Here is a 16,751-nt window from a genome sequence, read left to right on the forward strand (position 1 = left end):
TGAGATGAAGTGGTTTCTTGGAGAAGAATGCTTTAAATAAAGCTTGTTAAAAGAAGTGGAGAGCATTTCCACTTTGATTACTCCCGGCACAGAACATCTTGGCGTTTTAAAATTGTATTTTTATTACTATATTTTTATTGTTGTATGCCGCCCTGAGTTTAAATCAGTGTTTCCCAACCGGTGTGCCGCGAAGAAATAAGCTCATGGTCAGGTGTGCCGCGAAGGAATAAGCTCAGCTTCTGGTCTCGCAACTTTTTGCGAAGAGAAAAAAGTTGTGAGACCGGAAGCTGAGCTTGCTTCTTTGCGCCTTCCAAGTTTTCCAGCAGCTGCGGCGCCCTGCCCGGCTGGAGTTTCCCTGTCAGCAGGTGAGCTTTGGGGCTTGGTGGGAGGGCAGCGGCAGCGGGAGGGCGGCGCGCAGCGGGAGAATGATGGCGGCGGCGGCGGCAGCAGCGGGCAGGAGCCATGCCGTGGGGCGGTGGCAGGGTGGTCCCTCTCTCTCTCCCCCTCTCTTGCTTTCTCTTTCTCTCCCCCCCCCTCTCCCTCTCTCTTTCTCCCAGTAGCCATGGGGCGACGTCAGGATGATCAGCTGTGAGGCGGAGCTACGGAACAGAGGAACAGAGGCACCGACGGCGGCGGCTGGAAATGCTGGAATTGCGTGGCTGGCACTTGCCTGCTGGCTGGACCAGGACGGAGGCTCAAGCTCCACGTCCATGCCCAGCGCAACGCCAGAAATGTACGGCTTCTAGCCACCGCCGTCTGTGCCTCCGTTCTGGAGCTCCGCTTCACAGCTGATCACCCTGCCGTCGCCCCATGGCTACTGGGAGAAAGAGAGAGGGAGAGAGGGGGGAGAGAAAGAGAAAGCAAGAGAGGGAGAGAGAGAAAGAGAGAGGAAGAGAGGGGGGGAGAGAAAGAGAGAGGAAGATATAGCAAGAGAGGGAGAGAGAGAAAGAGAGGGAGAGAGGGGGGAGAGAAAGAGAGAGAAAGAGATAGCAAGAGAGGTAGAGAGAGGAAGAGAGGGGGGATAGAGAGAGAAAGAGATAGCAAGAGAGGGAGAGAGAGAAGGAGAGAGGGAGAGAGGGGGGAGAGAAAGAGATAGCAAGAGAGGGAGAGAGACAGAGGGAGAGAGGGGGGGAGAGAGAAAGAGATAGCAAGAGAGGGAGAGAGAGAGGGAGAGAGAGGGAGAGAGAGGGGGGAGAGAGAGAAAGAGATAGCAAGAGAGGGAGAGAGAGAAAGAGAGAGGGAGAGAGGGGGGAGAGAAAGGAGAGAGAGGGGTAGAGAAAGAGAGAAAGCAAAAGAGAGAGAAAGAGAGATAGCAAGAGAGAGGGGGAGAGAGGGGGAGAGAAAGAGAGAAAGCAAGAGAGAGAGAGAGAAAGAGAGATAGCAAGAGAGAGAAAGAGAGAGGGAGAGAGAGGGGGAAGAGAGAAAGACAGCAAGAGAGAGAAAGCAAGAGAGAGAGAGAAAGAGGGGGGAAGGAGGGTGAGGGAAAGACAGAGAGAGGGAAGGAGGGCAAAAAAGAGAGGAAGGAAGGGAGAAACAAAGAGAGATGGAGAGAGAGGGGAAAGAAAGAGGAGGGAAGGGAGAGAGAGAGAGAAAGAGGGAGAGAGAAAAATAGAGCGAAAGGGAGGAAGAGAGATATTTTTTGTCCAAACTTTTTTTTACACCCCCACACCCCCACACCCCGCCCCCGCTCAATGTTCCCCAGGATTTTGTAAATGTGAATAATGTGCCGCGGCTCAAAAAAGGTTGGGAAACACTGGTTTAAATAAATAAATAAACAAAACCTGCCAGGTCTTCCCATAAACAGACTCTGAACTTACCTTTCCTTTGATGCTGAGTCCTCCAGTGTCATAGACAATGCCCTTCCCAACCCAGGCAATAGTCTGCGTGGCTCCTTCCGGGGTATGACTGAGCACAGCTAGAGCGGGTGGGTGAATGGCTGCTTTCCCAACCCCATAGATGCCTAGAGAAGAAGGAAGACTCTAAGAAATTGTTCTCTCTCTCTCTTTGCCCCATCGCTCATGTGGGTTCATCCTGCAACCATTTTGCTGAAAGCAATTTGAGTCACTACACAGGGACCACCTGTACTTTAAGCTTGATAGTGTCGTTCTACATAAGAGATGGGTAGATGAACCTCTAAAACACATAGCAGGAGCTGAAACAATTGCACAAAGTCTGTTATGTCTTTGAGGTCCTCCCATACTCCTCACTTTCCTACTTCCAAAGATTGTTCTACAAGCCTTAACTTTCTGAACAGCATCTGGCAAAGTTTAAGGATAAAGTCTAGAGAACAGTGATGACGATCCTTTTTTGGTTCGCGTGCCAAAAGTGGGGGTGTGCGTGCGTTAGTGTGCGCGCGCCCATATCCATTCCCTCCCCCCAAACATGCGCACACCCTATGCTGCCCCTGCACATATGCACAACCCCCACCCCTGCGCAAAGGCCTCAGGGAAGCCTGGGACAGTGAAAAAACAGGCAAACAAGCAAACCGGAAGTTGGGAAAAATGGACTTCTGGTTTGCCTGTTGTGCTATTTTTTCGCATTCTGGAAGCTTCATGGAAGCTTCCTGAAGCCTCTGGAGTGGGAAAAGCAGCACGACAGTCAAACCGGAAGTCCATTTTTCCAACTTCCGGTTTGCTCGTTTGCCTGTTTTTCACACTTCGGGGCTTCAGGGAAACTTCCCTGAAGCCTCTGGAGGGCAAAATGGCCTTCCCCAAGGCCGAAAATCAGCTGTCCAATACATGCATGCATGTTGAAGCTGACACAGGCAATGCCTTGTGTGCTCTCTGATATAGCTTTGCGGTGCCATCTTTGGCACACGTGTCATAGGTTTGCCGTCACTGATCTAGAACAAGGATCAATCAAGTCTTTTTTTCTTTTTTTTTGCAAGATCCAAATCATTAGAGGATTTTGCGGATAAACAGCATTGATTCATTTGAAATTTTGTGCTGAAGACTCTTGAGAATCCCATGGTAGTTAAGAAAACAAATAAATGGATCACTGAATGAATCAACCCGCTGGAATTCCTGGACTGAGTTTTAAGTAGCTGTTTAAGGGGTCCATTATAAATTTAAAAGGTCACTAAGCAAGGACCACCTATAGACTGACTTGACATACATAAGCAATCAATGACTTTGATAAACAGAACGAGGAAGGGGTTGAAATAATAGATAACGGTCTTCCTTAATCTGGTTTTCTTCAACTAGGATAAGGCTACAATTTTCATCCAGCACAGCAAACTCTTAAGAACTCTAGTGCCATCTGGGAAGGCTAAGTTAAAAACAATTTTCTAGGATATAGGAGAAAGAAAGAAAGAAAGAAAGAAAGAAAGAAGAGGGAGGGAGGGAGGAAAGAATGAATGCTACTGCTTTAACTGACCTCCAAATCCTTTCTCCTTTAGTTCTTCATTTTGAAAAATAGTTGGCACAATCCCCAAATCCTTTCCCACTTTTCTGATTTCCTTCCCAAAAAAAGAAAAAGAAGTGAAAGAATGCATCCCTTGATCATCATCAAATGACTAATCATGTTCAACAAAGTTGAAAACACAAAACATTTAAGCTATGTCATTGCAACTCTTTGGCCTTAAGACCCACTTCCCCATGGACTTTATTACAGGGTTTCTTTGGAAGAAAGGGGGAGTTTTCTCACCTGAGAGAAGCTTCTATCTCAAGGGTCTCCAAACTTGGCAACTTTAAGATTTCTGGACTTCAATTTCAACTTTGCTGGCCGAGGAATTCTGGGAGTTGAAGTCCTCAAGTCTTAAAGTAGCCAAGTTTGGAGATTCCTTTTCTACCTCATTTATTGTCTTTTTCACTGTTAGATGCCATTTTGTTGCAAAGCCAAGAACTTGTGAGTTACTGCTGATCTATTTTACCTGGTAGGGACTGTTTCTGCCTCCCCACTATAGTCCCCACTCTCTCACACTTCTAAAAGGAAACGTGAGTAATTCAGACAAGGATGAACCATTTGTGGGAATGTAACGATTCTAAGCTGATGACACATTTAATTTCACCCCTAAACTCTTCTCCAACAATCAGGCCAAGAAAGACTAAATTTAATTTTTCACATTCATAAAAATCTGCTTGTAACTGTAAATTATTTCAGAATAAAATGATTAAGTAAAGACCATCTGACTTCTGAGCAACTGTTGGAAAACCAAGAGTTTTGCTAGAAACAAAAATGCATCCTAGAGGCATCCTAGATAGGATGTTTCAAATTCAATGGGAAAAATACCAATGTTTGAAAGGCATCACCAACCTCCAGGAACTTGTCAGTGTTCATTTCATTGCAAGGGGTGTCAACGATACGAGCCGCCAGTCTCACCCCTTCGGTAGCACTTTGTAGACACTAAAAGAATAAAAGAAATAAAGGGAGTCTGTGTCGGCGAAGTTTTGTTTCATCCAAACAGTCCATTTTTATTGCCCATAGCTTCTCAGTAGCAAAGTCAATGGGGAAGCTGGCAGGAAGTGAGACGTTTGCAGTCACGTGACTTCATCCTCATTCATTCATTCATTCATTCATTCTTCATTCATTCATTCATTCAGTCTTTGGAGAGAGGCGGCATACAAATCTAATAAATAATAATAGAAACATAGAAACATAGAAACATAGAAGTCTGACGGCAGAAAAAGACCTCATGGTCCATCTAGTCTGCCCTTATACTATTTTCTGTATTCTATCTTAGGATGGATATATGTTTATCCCAGGCATGTTTAAATTCAGTTACTGTGGATTTATCTACCACGTCTGCTGGAAGTTTGTTCCAAGGATCTACTACTCTTTCAGTAAAATAATATTTTCTCATGTTGCTTTTGATCTTTCCCCCAACTAACTTCAGATTGTGTCCCCTTGTTCTTGTGTTCACTTTCCTATTAAAAACACTTCCCTCCTGAACCTTATTTAACCCTTTAATATATTTAAATGTTTCGATCATGTTCCCCCTTTTCCTTCTGTCCTCCAGACTATACAGATTGAGTTCATTAAGTCTTTCCTGATACGTTTTATGCTTAAGACCTTCCACCATTCTTGTAGCCCGTCTTTGGACCCATTCAATTTTGTCAATATCTTTTTGTAGGTGAGGTCTCCAGAACTGAACACAGTATTCCAAATGTGGTCTCACCAGCATTCTATATAGCGGGATCATAATCTCCCTCTTCCTGCTTGTTATACCTCTAGCTATGCAGCCTAGCATCCTACTTGCTTTCCCTACCGCCTGACTGCACTGTTCACCCATTTTGAGACTGTCAGAAATCATTACCCCTAAATCCTTTTCTTTTGAAGTATTTGCTAACACACAATACTCAGACTGCGGATTCCTTTTCCCCAAGTGCATTATTTTACATTTGGAAACATTAAACTGCAGTTTCCATTGCTTTGACCATTTATCTAGTAAAGCTAAATCATTTACCATATTACAGACGCCTCCAGGAATATCAACCCTATTGCACACTTTAGAGTCATCGGCAAATAGGCAAATTTTCCCTACCAAACCTTCCCCTATGTCACTCACAAACATATTAAAAAGAATAGGACCCAGAACAGACCCTTGTGGCACACCGCTTGTAACCTGACTCTGCTCAGAATACTCGCCATTAACAATAACTCTCTGATGTCTATGCTTCAGCCAGCTGCAAATCCATTGAACTATCCAGGGATTAAGTCCAATCTTCACTAATTTATCTATCAGCTCTTTATGTGGAACCATATCAAAGGCTTTGCTGAAGTCCAGGTAGGCAATATCCACGGCACCACCTTCATCCAACACCTTTGTGACATAGTCAAAGAAATCAATGAGATTAGTCTGACATGATTTGCCTTCAGTAAAGCCATGCTGATTTGGGTCCAATAAGTTATTGTTTTTTAGGTGCTGATTTATCCTCTTTTTGAGTAGAGTCTCCATCATTTTAACTACAACTGATGTCAAGCTAACTGGCCTGTAGTTACCAGCTTCTTCTCTACTGCCCTTCTTGTGAATAGGCACAACACTGGCCATTCTCCAATCCTCAGGAACTTCTCCTGTTAACAAGGATTGGTTAAACAAATCAGTCAGGGGGGTAGTAATGACAGATCTGAGTTCTTTAAGAACTCTGGGGTGGATGCCATCTGGACCCATTGCCTTATTTATCTTTAATCGTTCAAGTTCTTCTAAGACATCGGCTTCTAAGATCACTGGAGCTGAATCCGTACAGCTGGAAGCAATGCTATATCCCTCTATAGTATTATTTTGTACGGTGTCTTTTGAGAAAACTGAACAGAAGTAGCTATTGAAATGGTCAGCGATCTCCTTATTACCATTAATGCATGTATTATTCCCGGTACTAAGTTTCGTGATGCCGCAGTTTTTCTTCTTCTTATCACTAATATATCTGAAGAAGGTTTTATCCCCCTTCTTTACAGATTTTGCTATTTCTTCCTCTTTTGAGGCTTTAGCAGCATATATTATCTGTTTCGCCTCCTTCTGTCTCATTTTATACACCTCCCTATCAGCTATACTTCCAGACTCTTTATACCTCCTATAGGCAGCCTTTTTTTCATTGACTATAGCCCTTACATCATTGCTAAACCATAGCGGTTTCTTCTTCCTTTTACCTTTAGTTATTTGTCTTACATACAGTCCAGTGGCTTTTAAGACGGCCTTTTTTAATACAGTCCACTGGGTGCTCGCTCCTGCCATTTTATCCCTCCCCTTTAATTCATTTTCTAAATATTCCCCCATTGCATTAAAATTTGTTTTTCTGAAATCCAATACTTTGGTTGCATTATAGGATTGCTCACAATTAGTTTTTACATCAAACCACAAACATAGATGGTCACTGCATCCTAAATTTTCTCCCACCTTGACATCTGAAACCCAATTCCCATTCGTAAAAACTAAATCTAGAATATTCTCCCCTCTAGTTGGTGTCTTAACCAGCTGTGCCAGAGCTGCTCCTGTAAAGGCCTCTACTATATTCTTACTTTTGCATGTAAGGGCACTGGGGATATTCCAGTCAACATCAGGCATGTTGAAATCACCCATAACCACAATATCTCCCTTTACTGCCATTTGGGTAATTTCATCCACCATCTTGTTGTCATATTCCTCGGATTGCCCTGGAGGCCTATAGATCACCCCAATTCTAATGACAGAACCTTCTTTATTTTGCATGCAAATCCAGAGAGTCTCTAGATCTTGACATGTATTTTGAATTAGTGTTGTTTTTAGACTTTCTTTAATATAAATGGCTACTCCACCTCCCCTTCTCTCTATTCTATCCTTCCTATACAGTGTATATCCTGGTATGGATATTTCCCATTCATTAGAATCCTTAAACCATGTCTCAGTTATGGCAACCAGGTCCAAATTATCTCTATATATTATGGCCATTAATTCACAGAGCTTGTTGCTCAAGCTTCGAGCATTCGTGCACATTACCCGAAGAACATTATTTTCATTATTAGTTTGCCCCTTATCATCAACAACTACATCTATTTCATTTGCAGCTCCCTTTTCATAAGCTTCCAAAAACTGCTTTATCCTCATTGGTCGGGGACAGAAATCACCCACATCATTTACATCTCTGTCCCCTTTACCTAGTTTAAATGCCTGTCCAAAAAAGTTCTGAATTCCTCACCGAGCACCTGGGTACCTCTGTATGATGGATGCAAACCATCCCTCTTAAACAACTCCCTATTAGACCACCTACTGACATCATGACTTACATAGCCAAAACCTTCAGCATTACACCACTGCCTTAACCACACATTAAACTCTCTGATACACATTGTTTTATCCTCTTGGCCACAAACCGGTAACACCTCTGAGAAAGTCACTGAATCAGTTATTTTACCCAGCTCCACACTTAGACATTGAAAATCTCTTTTTACTACATTAACATTTCTCTGGGACAAATCATTTGTGCCAAGATGCACCACCACATCAACGTTATTACCTTTACTCACAGCCTCAACAATGTTTGTAATCCGCCTCCTGTCCCTGCTGGCAGTGGCCCCTGGGAGACACCTTAGCACCTTCACCACATCCTTGCTCTGTCCCAAATCAACACCTCTAACAGTTGAATCACCCACAAGAAAATGTGTCCTCTTTTTATTTCTAACTGCACTTGATGGTTTGGTGACATTTACGACAACTTCCCCTTTGAACATCCCCTCATTCTCTGCCTGAGGGACCTTGCTAATATCTCCAACATCCTTACTATTTAAATCCGCAAGAACATTATAGGAATTCGATACAGAGAGACCAAATAATAATTCAATATTATTATTATTATTTATTTATTTATGATTCATATGCTGCCCAATCCCATGGGACTCAGGGTGGCTTGCAGCAAAGATAAAAAACAATTAAATAATTAAAATACAACTATTAAAAGTACTTTAAAACTGTAAATAACCCAATAAGATCTCATGCCCCCCAGGCCTGCTGGCAAAGCCAGGCCTTCAGGGCCTTAAGGAAAGCCAGTAGGGTGGGGGCAGTATGGACCTCAGGGGAAGGGGTAATTTCCAAAGAGCCGGGCCATCACAGAGAAGGCCCTTCCCCATGGGTCCGCCAACCGACATTGCTTAATTGATGGACTGGGAGAAGGCCAACTCTGTGAGCTGGGAGGTATGTGGCAGGAGACAGTCCCATAAATAGCCTGGTCCTAAGCCATGTAGGGCTTTATAGGTAGTAGTAGTAGTAGTAGTAGTAGTAGTAGTAGTAGTAATAATAATAATAATAATAATAATAATAATAATAATAATAATAATAATAATTTATTTGATTTGTTTGCCGCCCCTCTCCGTAGACGAACCCCTTCAATTGTGACTGCAGATCAACTGGTAGCTAGTGCAGCACACGGAGTGTTGGTGTGATGTGAGCGTACCTAGGTACACCCACAACAGTTCTCGCGGCCGCATTCTGGACTAACTGAAGTCTCCAAACACTTTTCAAGGGTAGCCCCATGTATTTGCTTAATAATGACAACCGGGGCACTGCCAAAATTGCCGACACCAAGTGGCACAGTCACTTGATGTTGTGCTTCACAACTGCATTGCTTAGTGATGGAAATTCCGGTTCCAATTATTGTCGTTAAGTGAGGATTTCCTGTAAACAATTCATTTATAATCTGAAGCATTCTCTGGAAAATGTCAACTTACTTTCAGCACCTCCACCTCTACTGGGCCGTTGTTCTGCCCAATTAAGTAAAACTCCACAGCCACAGTCTTCTTCTCCGTACGTCTAGAGGAACTTGAGCGAAGGGTGAAGAGGGGGAAGGCCCGAGCTATGGCACAAGCTGAAGCAAAGACCTCTGAGCGCTCGCACACCATCTGAAATAGATAACCAACCCTGATTTTTTAAGAAAGAAAAAGTACATTGAACAAGTTTTTACTGAGATGAAAGGGGTTGAATCCATGTTTTTTCAAACTTCTTCTCTGGAACCCCTGAATCCCACAAGAACCCAGTGGTGTCCTGTGAGAGACAACGAAAAACCAAAAAATTAGTTTTACAACATAAGAGCAATGTTGTTGGTTTTTTTAAAAACCTGGCAGATTTAAGAAATATGGACTTCAACTCCCAGAATTCTTCAGCCAACATGTCTGGGTAGTGTTCTGTCGGGCTCTCTGGTAGAATCCTCCCAAAAATTCACAGGTACAAATTTCAGACACACACACGTTTGAAAATTCAAAACAATGTTCTTTATAATGAAAATTCACTTAAACTAAGCCCTCTTTTTGTATAGCAAAGAGCACTCGTCTCCAAACAAACTGGTAATTTGTACAAGTCCCTTATCAGTTCTGTGATACTTAGCTTGCAGCTGTGAGGCAATTCACAGTCCTTCTTTCACAAAGTGAAACACACTTTGCCCTGGTTTAGTTTCCAAGCGGGGAAAAATCAGCACACAAAAAGTCAAAGTCAGTAAAGCAGTCATGAAACACAATGATCAGATAATCCTCCACAATAGCCAAACCCACCGGCTGCTATTTATAGCAGCCTCACTAATTACCACAGCCCCACCCAACCACAGGTGGCCTCATTTTCTTTGATAATAATCTCTCAGTTGTTGCTGCCTATGCATCGCTCTCCGCATGTGTGGCTGTAGCATAAACTCTTGTTCTGAATCCAAGGAGGAGCTAGATAATTGATCTCCTTCTGAGCTGTCTGCCACACTCTCCTCCTCCCTGTCACTCATGTCTTCTTGGTCAGAGGAGCCTTCATCAGCAGATTCCACCGGGGGCAAAACAGGCCTGCAGCATGTGGATGTCTCCCCCACATCCACAGTCCTTGGGGCAGGAAGTGGGCCAGAGCTAACCACAACAGGTAGGGAATTCTGGGAGCTGAAGTTCACATATCTTGAAGTTGTTCGGGTATAAAAACACTATGCTAGAGTGTTGTGTTTTGATCAGCAATTCTGAAGATTTAAAAAAAGACTCAATGGGTACTGTTCAATCTGAAAAGGCTTCAAAATCCGTTCTGTCATCTTACACACTTATATTTGGAAAATTACAGCCTTTGGAGTAATTTTCATCAATGGATTTTGGGCTGCAATGCAGTTGGAGGCAATTATTTTGTTCCATTTCTGTTCTGTGTCTCTAGACACAGAAAGCCAGTTAAAAGATTAAAAGAAGCAAAGCCTTACGATGGATGGCTAATTTCCTGGAAGAATCCTAATTGTTTTGTTGTTATGTAGCCCACCCACGCTAGTCCTTGCTTGAACAGTGACAATTTGTACAGTCCATCAGAGAAAAGGAGCACTGATTTAGACTGCAGAGAAAATTACAGCAAACATTTGCAGATCTCAGCAATTGTATTTACACTACCAATTAATTTGATCTATTTCTGGATGGACATAATATTCTTGATAAGATAACCAATTGGTCAGGGTTACTATAACATACCATAAAAAAAAATTCTCACTAATATTTTACAAAGAGACAACTGCCAGGGCTTTAACCGATATAGCCATGCGCACTTAGCCTCAAGAGATATTCGCCTCCATTTTAGGAATTAACTACAGCAAGTCCTTGTTTAGCAACCACAACTGAGACCAACAACTTGGTTGTTGAGCTAAGTGGCCATTAAATGAAACTGCAACTGTGGTTATGATCTTCCTACAGCTTTCCTTTACTTTATAGATCTGCAAAGTTTATCAATGCAGTGACTGATCACAAGGTGATTTAAAAAAAAAAATACTGTCATAACTGAGAACAATCACGGAATGAGGCCGCCCCAAATTGCACTTTGTGGATGCTGTCAAAGTCCCTAGTGAAGACAATGTCCTCAAAAAGGGGCCAAGAGGAACCCAGCCGTGTGGGGTCACTCATGAACGCCAATCCTAGAAAGAAAGCTTGGACACATTGTCTCTCTCTGGGTGAAGTGACATGGTGTAGAGCCATGTACTCCTTTTTATTTGGGAACATAAGAAAATGGGGATAATTACATATACATGTCAAATGATACATCCAATAACATTACTTCAAACGTATCTTTTGAGTTCTTCCTTTTCCCATAGATATCAAGAAACAATTTCCTAGAAAACTCTTCCCAAGAGCAGATGTTTCTCACACCTAATTTCTCTGAAGTCTTCTGCCTTATCTTACTAATCTTCCTTAATCACCCTGTCCTGCTGTTGTATGCTTCAGGCAATGTAAATTCCCTCCTTTGATCCTATAAGTGGTGAAAACTTTGTTTATTGTGAGATGTTTATTTGAGCCCTTTTGTTTCCCTGTTGTGATTGCCAGGAATGCAGATTAGGTGAGTTTAGTGCCCTTCCTGTCCTGGGTTATAGAATCAGGGTAAGAGTATTTTTATGCTGGAGGTCCAGATTTACAAATCCTATTCTAACAGCTATACTGCAACATCACTTACCAGGATGCATCTCTTGGTTCCTCCAGGCAAGCATGTTCGGATGACCCGGGTCAGGAACTGGGCAGCAGACGGGCTGTTATGTCGACTCACACGGGAAGGTAAAGCAGCTACTGTGGCATGGTTCAGGTAGAGGGGACAGCTGTCGGTGGGGTTGGGGTTCAAAGTATTTAATGCCGCTTGCCATATCTGAGAACAGAAGGGGAGATGGTTAGGTCTTCTGCAGGCAACTGTTCTTCAAGCAGAAGCTTCAACCCAGGGAGATTCTCAAGGGTGGTCCGAAAAGTCGAGATAACAACCACAACGGTGCACCTGAAGCTCCTTGCCGTTTTTTGTGTGTGTGTGTTGTATAAAAAAACAGGCAGATCTTCAATTGCACCACTGTGGTCCTAAGTCGAGGACTCACTTGTAAGGAAATCCATTCAATGTCCTTGCCAATATAAAAACATTGGGGGAAACGGAATAAAATCTACAGGTCTTTCTCAATCTCAGGAACTTTCACAGGGATAGACTTCAACTTAGAAAGTTCCACAGCTAGCATGGTCTAAGGCTCCATTCACAGAATATCCATCCATCCATCCATCCATCCATCCATCCATCCATCCATCCATCCATCCATCCATCCATCCACCTATCTATCTACGAATCTATCTACGAGTCTGTCTGTCTGTCTGTCTATCTATGAGCCGGGGTGGCGCAGCAGGTAGAGCGCTGTACTGCAGGCCACTGAAGCTGACTGTAGATCTGCAGGTCAGCAGTTCAAATCTCATCACCGGCTCAAGGTTGACTCAGTCTTCCATCCTTCCCAGGTGGGTAAAATGAGGACCCAGATTGTGGAGGCCATAGGCTGGCTCTGTTAAAAAGTGCTATTGCTAACATGTTGTAAGCCGCCCTGAGTCTAAGGAGAAGGGCGGCATAAAAATCGAATCAATCAATCAATCAATCAATCTATCTATCTATCTATCTATCTATCTATCTATCTATCTATCTATCTATCTATCTATCTATCTATCTATCTATCTACAATCTATCCATCCATCTATCCATCCATTCATCTATGATCCATCCATCAATCCATCCATCTAATTTCTAGGCCACTACAAAATTACAGATAAAATTATACACCCCGCTCTAAAACCCAAGACGTAAAAATTCCCAACATTAAGGCCATTCATCCAAACCCACCCAATCCCTACCATACTATCGCAAGCTACTGAAAACCCACCAATGCCGCCAGGCTTGGGAGACATAACTGACCCTTAGCTGTTTCATTTTATGTATGGTTTAATTGGATGGTATGGCTGTTTTATAATGGGTTTTTATAATTGTGTTTAATATTAGATTTAAACCACAAACAACTCTTTACCAGGCACAAAGATTAGGTTTACCCAACAGCTCAACGAAAGAAGCACTTTTTTTTCCTGCCTCCCAAAGCAATAATCTATCTGAAGGCTGCTCTTAGGGAGATATGAAAAAGAGGCAGGCAAACAGCTAGGAGCCTATGTGATTAACTGCGGATGGGGGGGGGGGGGGAAGGGATGGAGGCTGGGGGATAAAGCACAGGCAGCAGATTGCCATGAGGTTAGCCGTTTCACAATCCACTTAATTTGGAATCTGCACCCACAGCAATGAAGACCAGATCCTCGACACTGAAGCCAGACCACCCGTGCTCCCCAGACACCCCCTTTCCATCTTGCAAAAGCTGTCCATGGAGGTGGAGGGATGCAACCCCCTGGAAGAAAGCTGTGCTACCTATAGTATCTATAGCTCAGGGTTGAATTGTGAAGTCCTAGATCAGGGGGTCTCCAAACTTGGCTGCTTTAAGACTTTGGACTCCCAGAATTCCCCAACCAGCAAAATCTGCTCGCTTTAAGACTTGAGGACTTCAACTCCCAGAATTCCCCAACCAGCAAAACCTGCTCGCTTTAAAACTTGAGGACTTCAACTCCCAGAATTCCCCAACCAGCAAACTGGGCCACTTTAAGACTTGAGGACTTCAACTCCCAGAATTCCCCAACCAGCAAAACTCAGCTGCTTTAAGACTTATAGACTTCAACTCCCAGAATTCTCCAGCAAAGCTTGGTAGGGAATTCTGGGAGTTGGGAAGTCCACAAGTCTTAAAGCGGCCAAGTTTGGAGACGCCTGTCCTAGGTGGTCTCCAAGCTTGGTGGTTTGTTTTGCAGACCCAACTAGATAAGCAACATTATCCATGCATGACATCGACCGGAGCTAAGAACTAACTCCGGCCAATGTCACAAATGGATGATGGTTTCTTAGGAAAATGGGGTTTTAGAAGTTTTAGATTTTTTAAATATTAGATTTCTACAAGCTTTATATTTGTATTTATTTCTATTGTAAGCCGCCCTGAGTTGGCTGAGAAGGGCAGCATAAAAATTAAATCAATCAATCAATCAATCAATCAATCAAATAAATTCCATTTAATAATAAATATTATTTTATAAATACCGTATTTTGGACATAAACACTCTAGAAAACGTCCAGAGATACTTTACTAGAAGAGCCCTCCACTCCTCCACTTGCAACACAATAACCTACTACGCAACTAGACTTACAATCCTGGGTTTAGAAAGCTTAGAGCTACATTGCCTTAAACACAACCTAAGCATAGCCCATAAAATCATCTGCTACAACATCCTTCCTGTCAACCACTACTTTAGCTTCAACCACAACAACACTTGAGCACACAACAGATACTAACTTAAAGAAAACCACTCTAAACTTGACTGCAGGAAATACGACTTTAGTAACCGAGTAGTTGATGCCTGGAACTCACTAACTCTGTAATAACATCACCTAACCCCCAAAACTTTACCCTTAGACTATCCTCTGTTAACCTCTCCCGATTCCTAAGAGGTCAGTAAGGGGCGTGCATAAGTGCACCAGAGTGCCTTCCATCCCCTGTCCTAATGTTTCTCTCTGACTAGTATCATGTATATGGATATTATTATATCTTTGTATAACCACCAATACTACTTGACAAAACAAACAAACACATTTTAATAGGAAAGTGAACACAAGAACACGGGAGCACAATCTGAGGTTAATTGGGGGAAAGATCAGAAGCAACATGAGAAAATATTATTTTACTAAAAGAGTAATAGCTGCTTGGAACAAACTTCCAGCAGACCTGGTTGATAAATCCACAGGAATTGAATTTAAACATGCCTGGGATAAACATATATCCATCCAAAGATAAAATACAGGAAATTGAGATATTTTCCCCAGGCTTATATAGTTTTATGTATGGTATGCTTGTGCTGTATGGTTTTAAATGACAGGTTTTTAGAGGTTTTTAAAAAAAATATTAGATTTGTTACATTTTCATATTGTTATTATTATTGTTGTATGCCGCCCCGAATCTGCGGAGAGGGGCGGCATAGAAATGTAATAAATTGTTGTTATTATTATTAAATAGTATAAGGGCAGACTAGATGGACCATGAGGTCTTTTTCTGCAGTCAATTTTCTATGTTTCTTTGTAACAAATAAAACAAAACATAGATACATACACACATGCATGCATACATACATACATAAGCAAGCCAGCAAGCCATCAACACTGAAGAGAAGAGATTATTATTATTATTATTATTATTATTATTATTATTATTATTATTATTATTATTATTATTATTATTATTATTATTATTATTATTATTATTCTGAAATGCTCGAAAGGCTTTCCTACCCAGAGCAAGGGGGGGTTAGACTAGAACAGTGTTTCCCAACCTTGGCAACTTGAAGATATTTGGACTTCAACTCCCAGAATTCCATTCGCTGGCTGGGGAATTCTGGGAGTTGAAGTCCAAATATTTTCAAGTTGCCAAGGTTGGGAAACACTGGACTAGAAGACCTCCAAGGTCCCTTTCCCCCACAACTCTTTATTTATTCTCCCTCAAGACTAAGTTTCCTTCGGATCACGCGGCCTCTTAGCAAGCCAAACTACCCAAACCCGGACAGCCTCGAGGACTCTCCGCCCCGGGAAGGCGCCGGGGAGAGAAGGGCGAAGGGGGTTCATTCAACCCGACGCCCGCGGCTGTAAGTGGGTCCGCGCCTCAGTCTAGGCCCGTCCGGCAAGGGAGAAAAAAAAAGGCCGAGGGAGGGGAACCCGGCAGGCAGGGCCGCGGCTGCAAGAAGCCACGCGCGGGGCGAGGGTGGTGGGGAGCCGCGGCTGCCAAGCAGGGCGGCGGCGCCCCTTCTTCCGAAGGGCGCCCGGCGAGGCGACGCAAAATCCCGCCCTCCGCGCGTTACCTCCTCGGTGACCCGGGGCTGCAGCTTGCCCCGCACGTCGGCCCAGGGCAGCCGGTGGAGGTTCTGCAGCTGGCCCAGCACCAGCACCGGGCGGCTTTGCGGGTCCGCCTCGCCAGCGCTGGCCTGGAACTCCAGCTGCACGCTCGCCATCTTCCTGCCCGCGGCGCGGCCGCTGCTCCTCCTCCTCCTCCCAGGCGGGGGTCTCGCCTGCCTCCCGCGGCCGCAAGAAGAAGAGCAGCTTTGCGGAAGAGGGAGGAGGAGGACGGGAAGGAGCCGCTTGCAGGGCCGGGCCGGCTTCCCCGAGTCGGAACAGGCCGTCCGATATGCACCTCCCGGCGGCTGCTGTTTTCTTCCTTCCTTCCCCCTCTCTCTCCCTCTCTCTTTCTTTCTCTTTCCTTCCTTCCTTTCCATTCTTTCCTTCCTTCCTTCCTCTCTCCCTCCCTCTTTCTTTCTTTCCCTCCCTTCCTTCTCTCATTTTCTTTCTTTTTCTTCTCTCTCCCTTTCTTTCTTTCTCTTTCTTCCTTCTTTCTCTCTTCCTTCCTTCCCTTCTTTCCTTCCTTCCTCTCCCCCCTCTTTCTTTCTCTTTCCCTTCCTCCCCACCTCTCCCTTTCCTCCCTTCCTTCTCTTTCTTTTTCTCT

General features: G+C 43.6%; 1 protein-coding gene across 1 annotated transcript in view; it reads right to left on the reverse strand.

Moving 5' to 3' along the window:
* The window catches only part of NPEPL1 (aminopeptidase like 1), a 29,375-nt gene extending 12,967 nt beyond the window's left edge, over window positions 1–16,408 (reverse strand). The window contains exons 1-6 of the mRNA XM_070744548.1: window positions 16,114–16,408; window positions 11,846–12,031; window positions 9,136–9,306; window positions 4,255–4,344; window positions 3,376–3,457; window positions 1,818–1,960 (exon numbers count right to left, since the gene is read on the reverse strand). Coding sequence (XP_070600649.1) covers window positions 1,818–1,960; window positions 3,376–3,457; window positions 4,255–4,344; window positions 9,136–9,306; window positions 11,846–12,031; window positions 16,114–16,263 — 822 coding nt within the window. The 5' untranslated portion in view covers window positions 16,264–16,408. The remainder of the gene's footprint in view (window positions 1–1,817; window positions 1,961–3,375; window positions 3,458–4,254; window positions 4,345–9,135; window positions 9,307–11,845; window positions 12,032–16,113) is intronic.
* Between the last annotated feature and the right edge of the window lie 343 nt (window positions 16,409–16,751).

This window comes from Erythrolamprus reginae, chromosome 3 (assembly GCF_031021105.1).
Source record: "Erythrolamprus reginae isolate rEryReg1 chromosome 3, rEryReg1.hap1, whole genome shotgun sequence".
Classification (NCBI taxonomy): domain Eukaryota; kingdom Metazoa; phylum Chordata; class Lepidosauria; order Squamata; family Dipsadidae; genus Erythrolamprus; species Erythrolamprus reginae.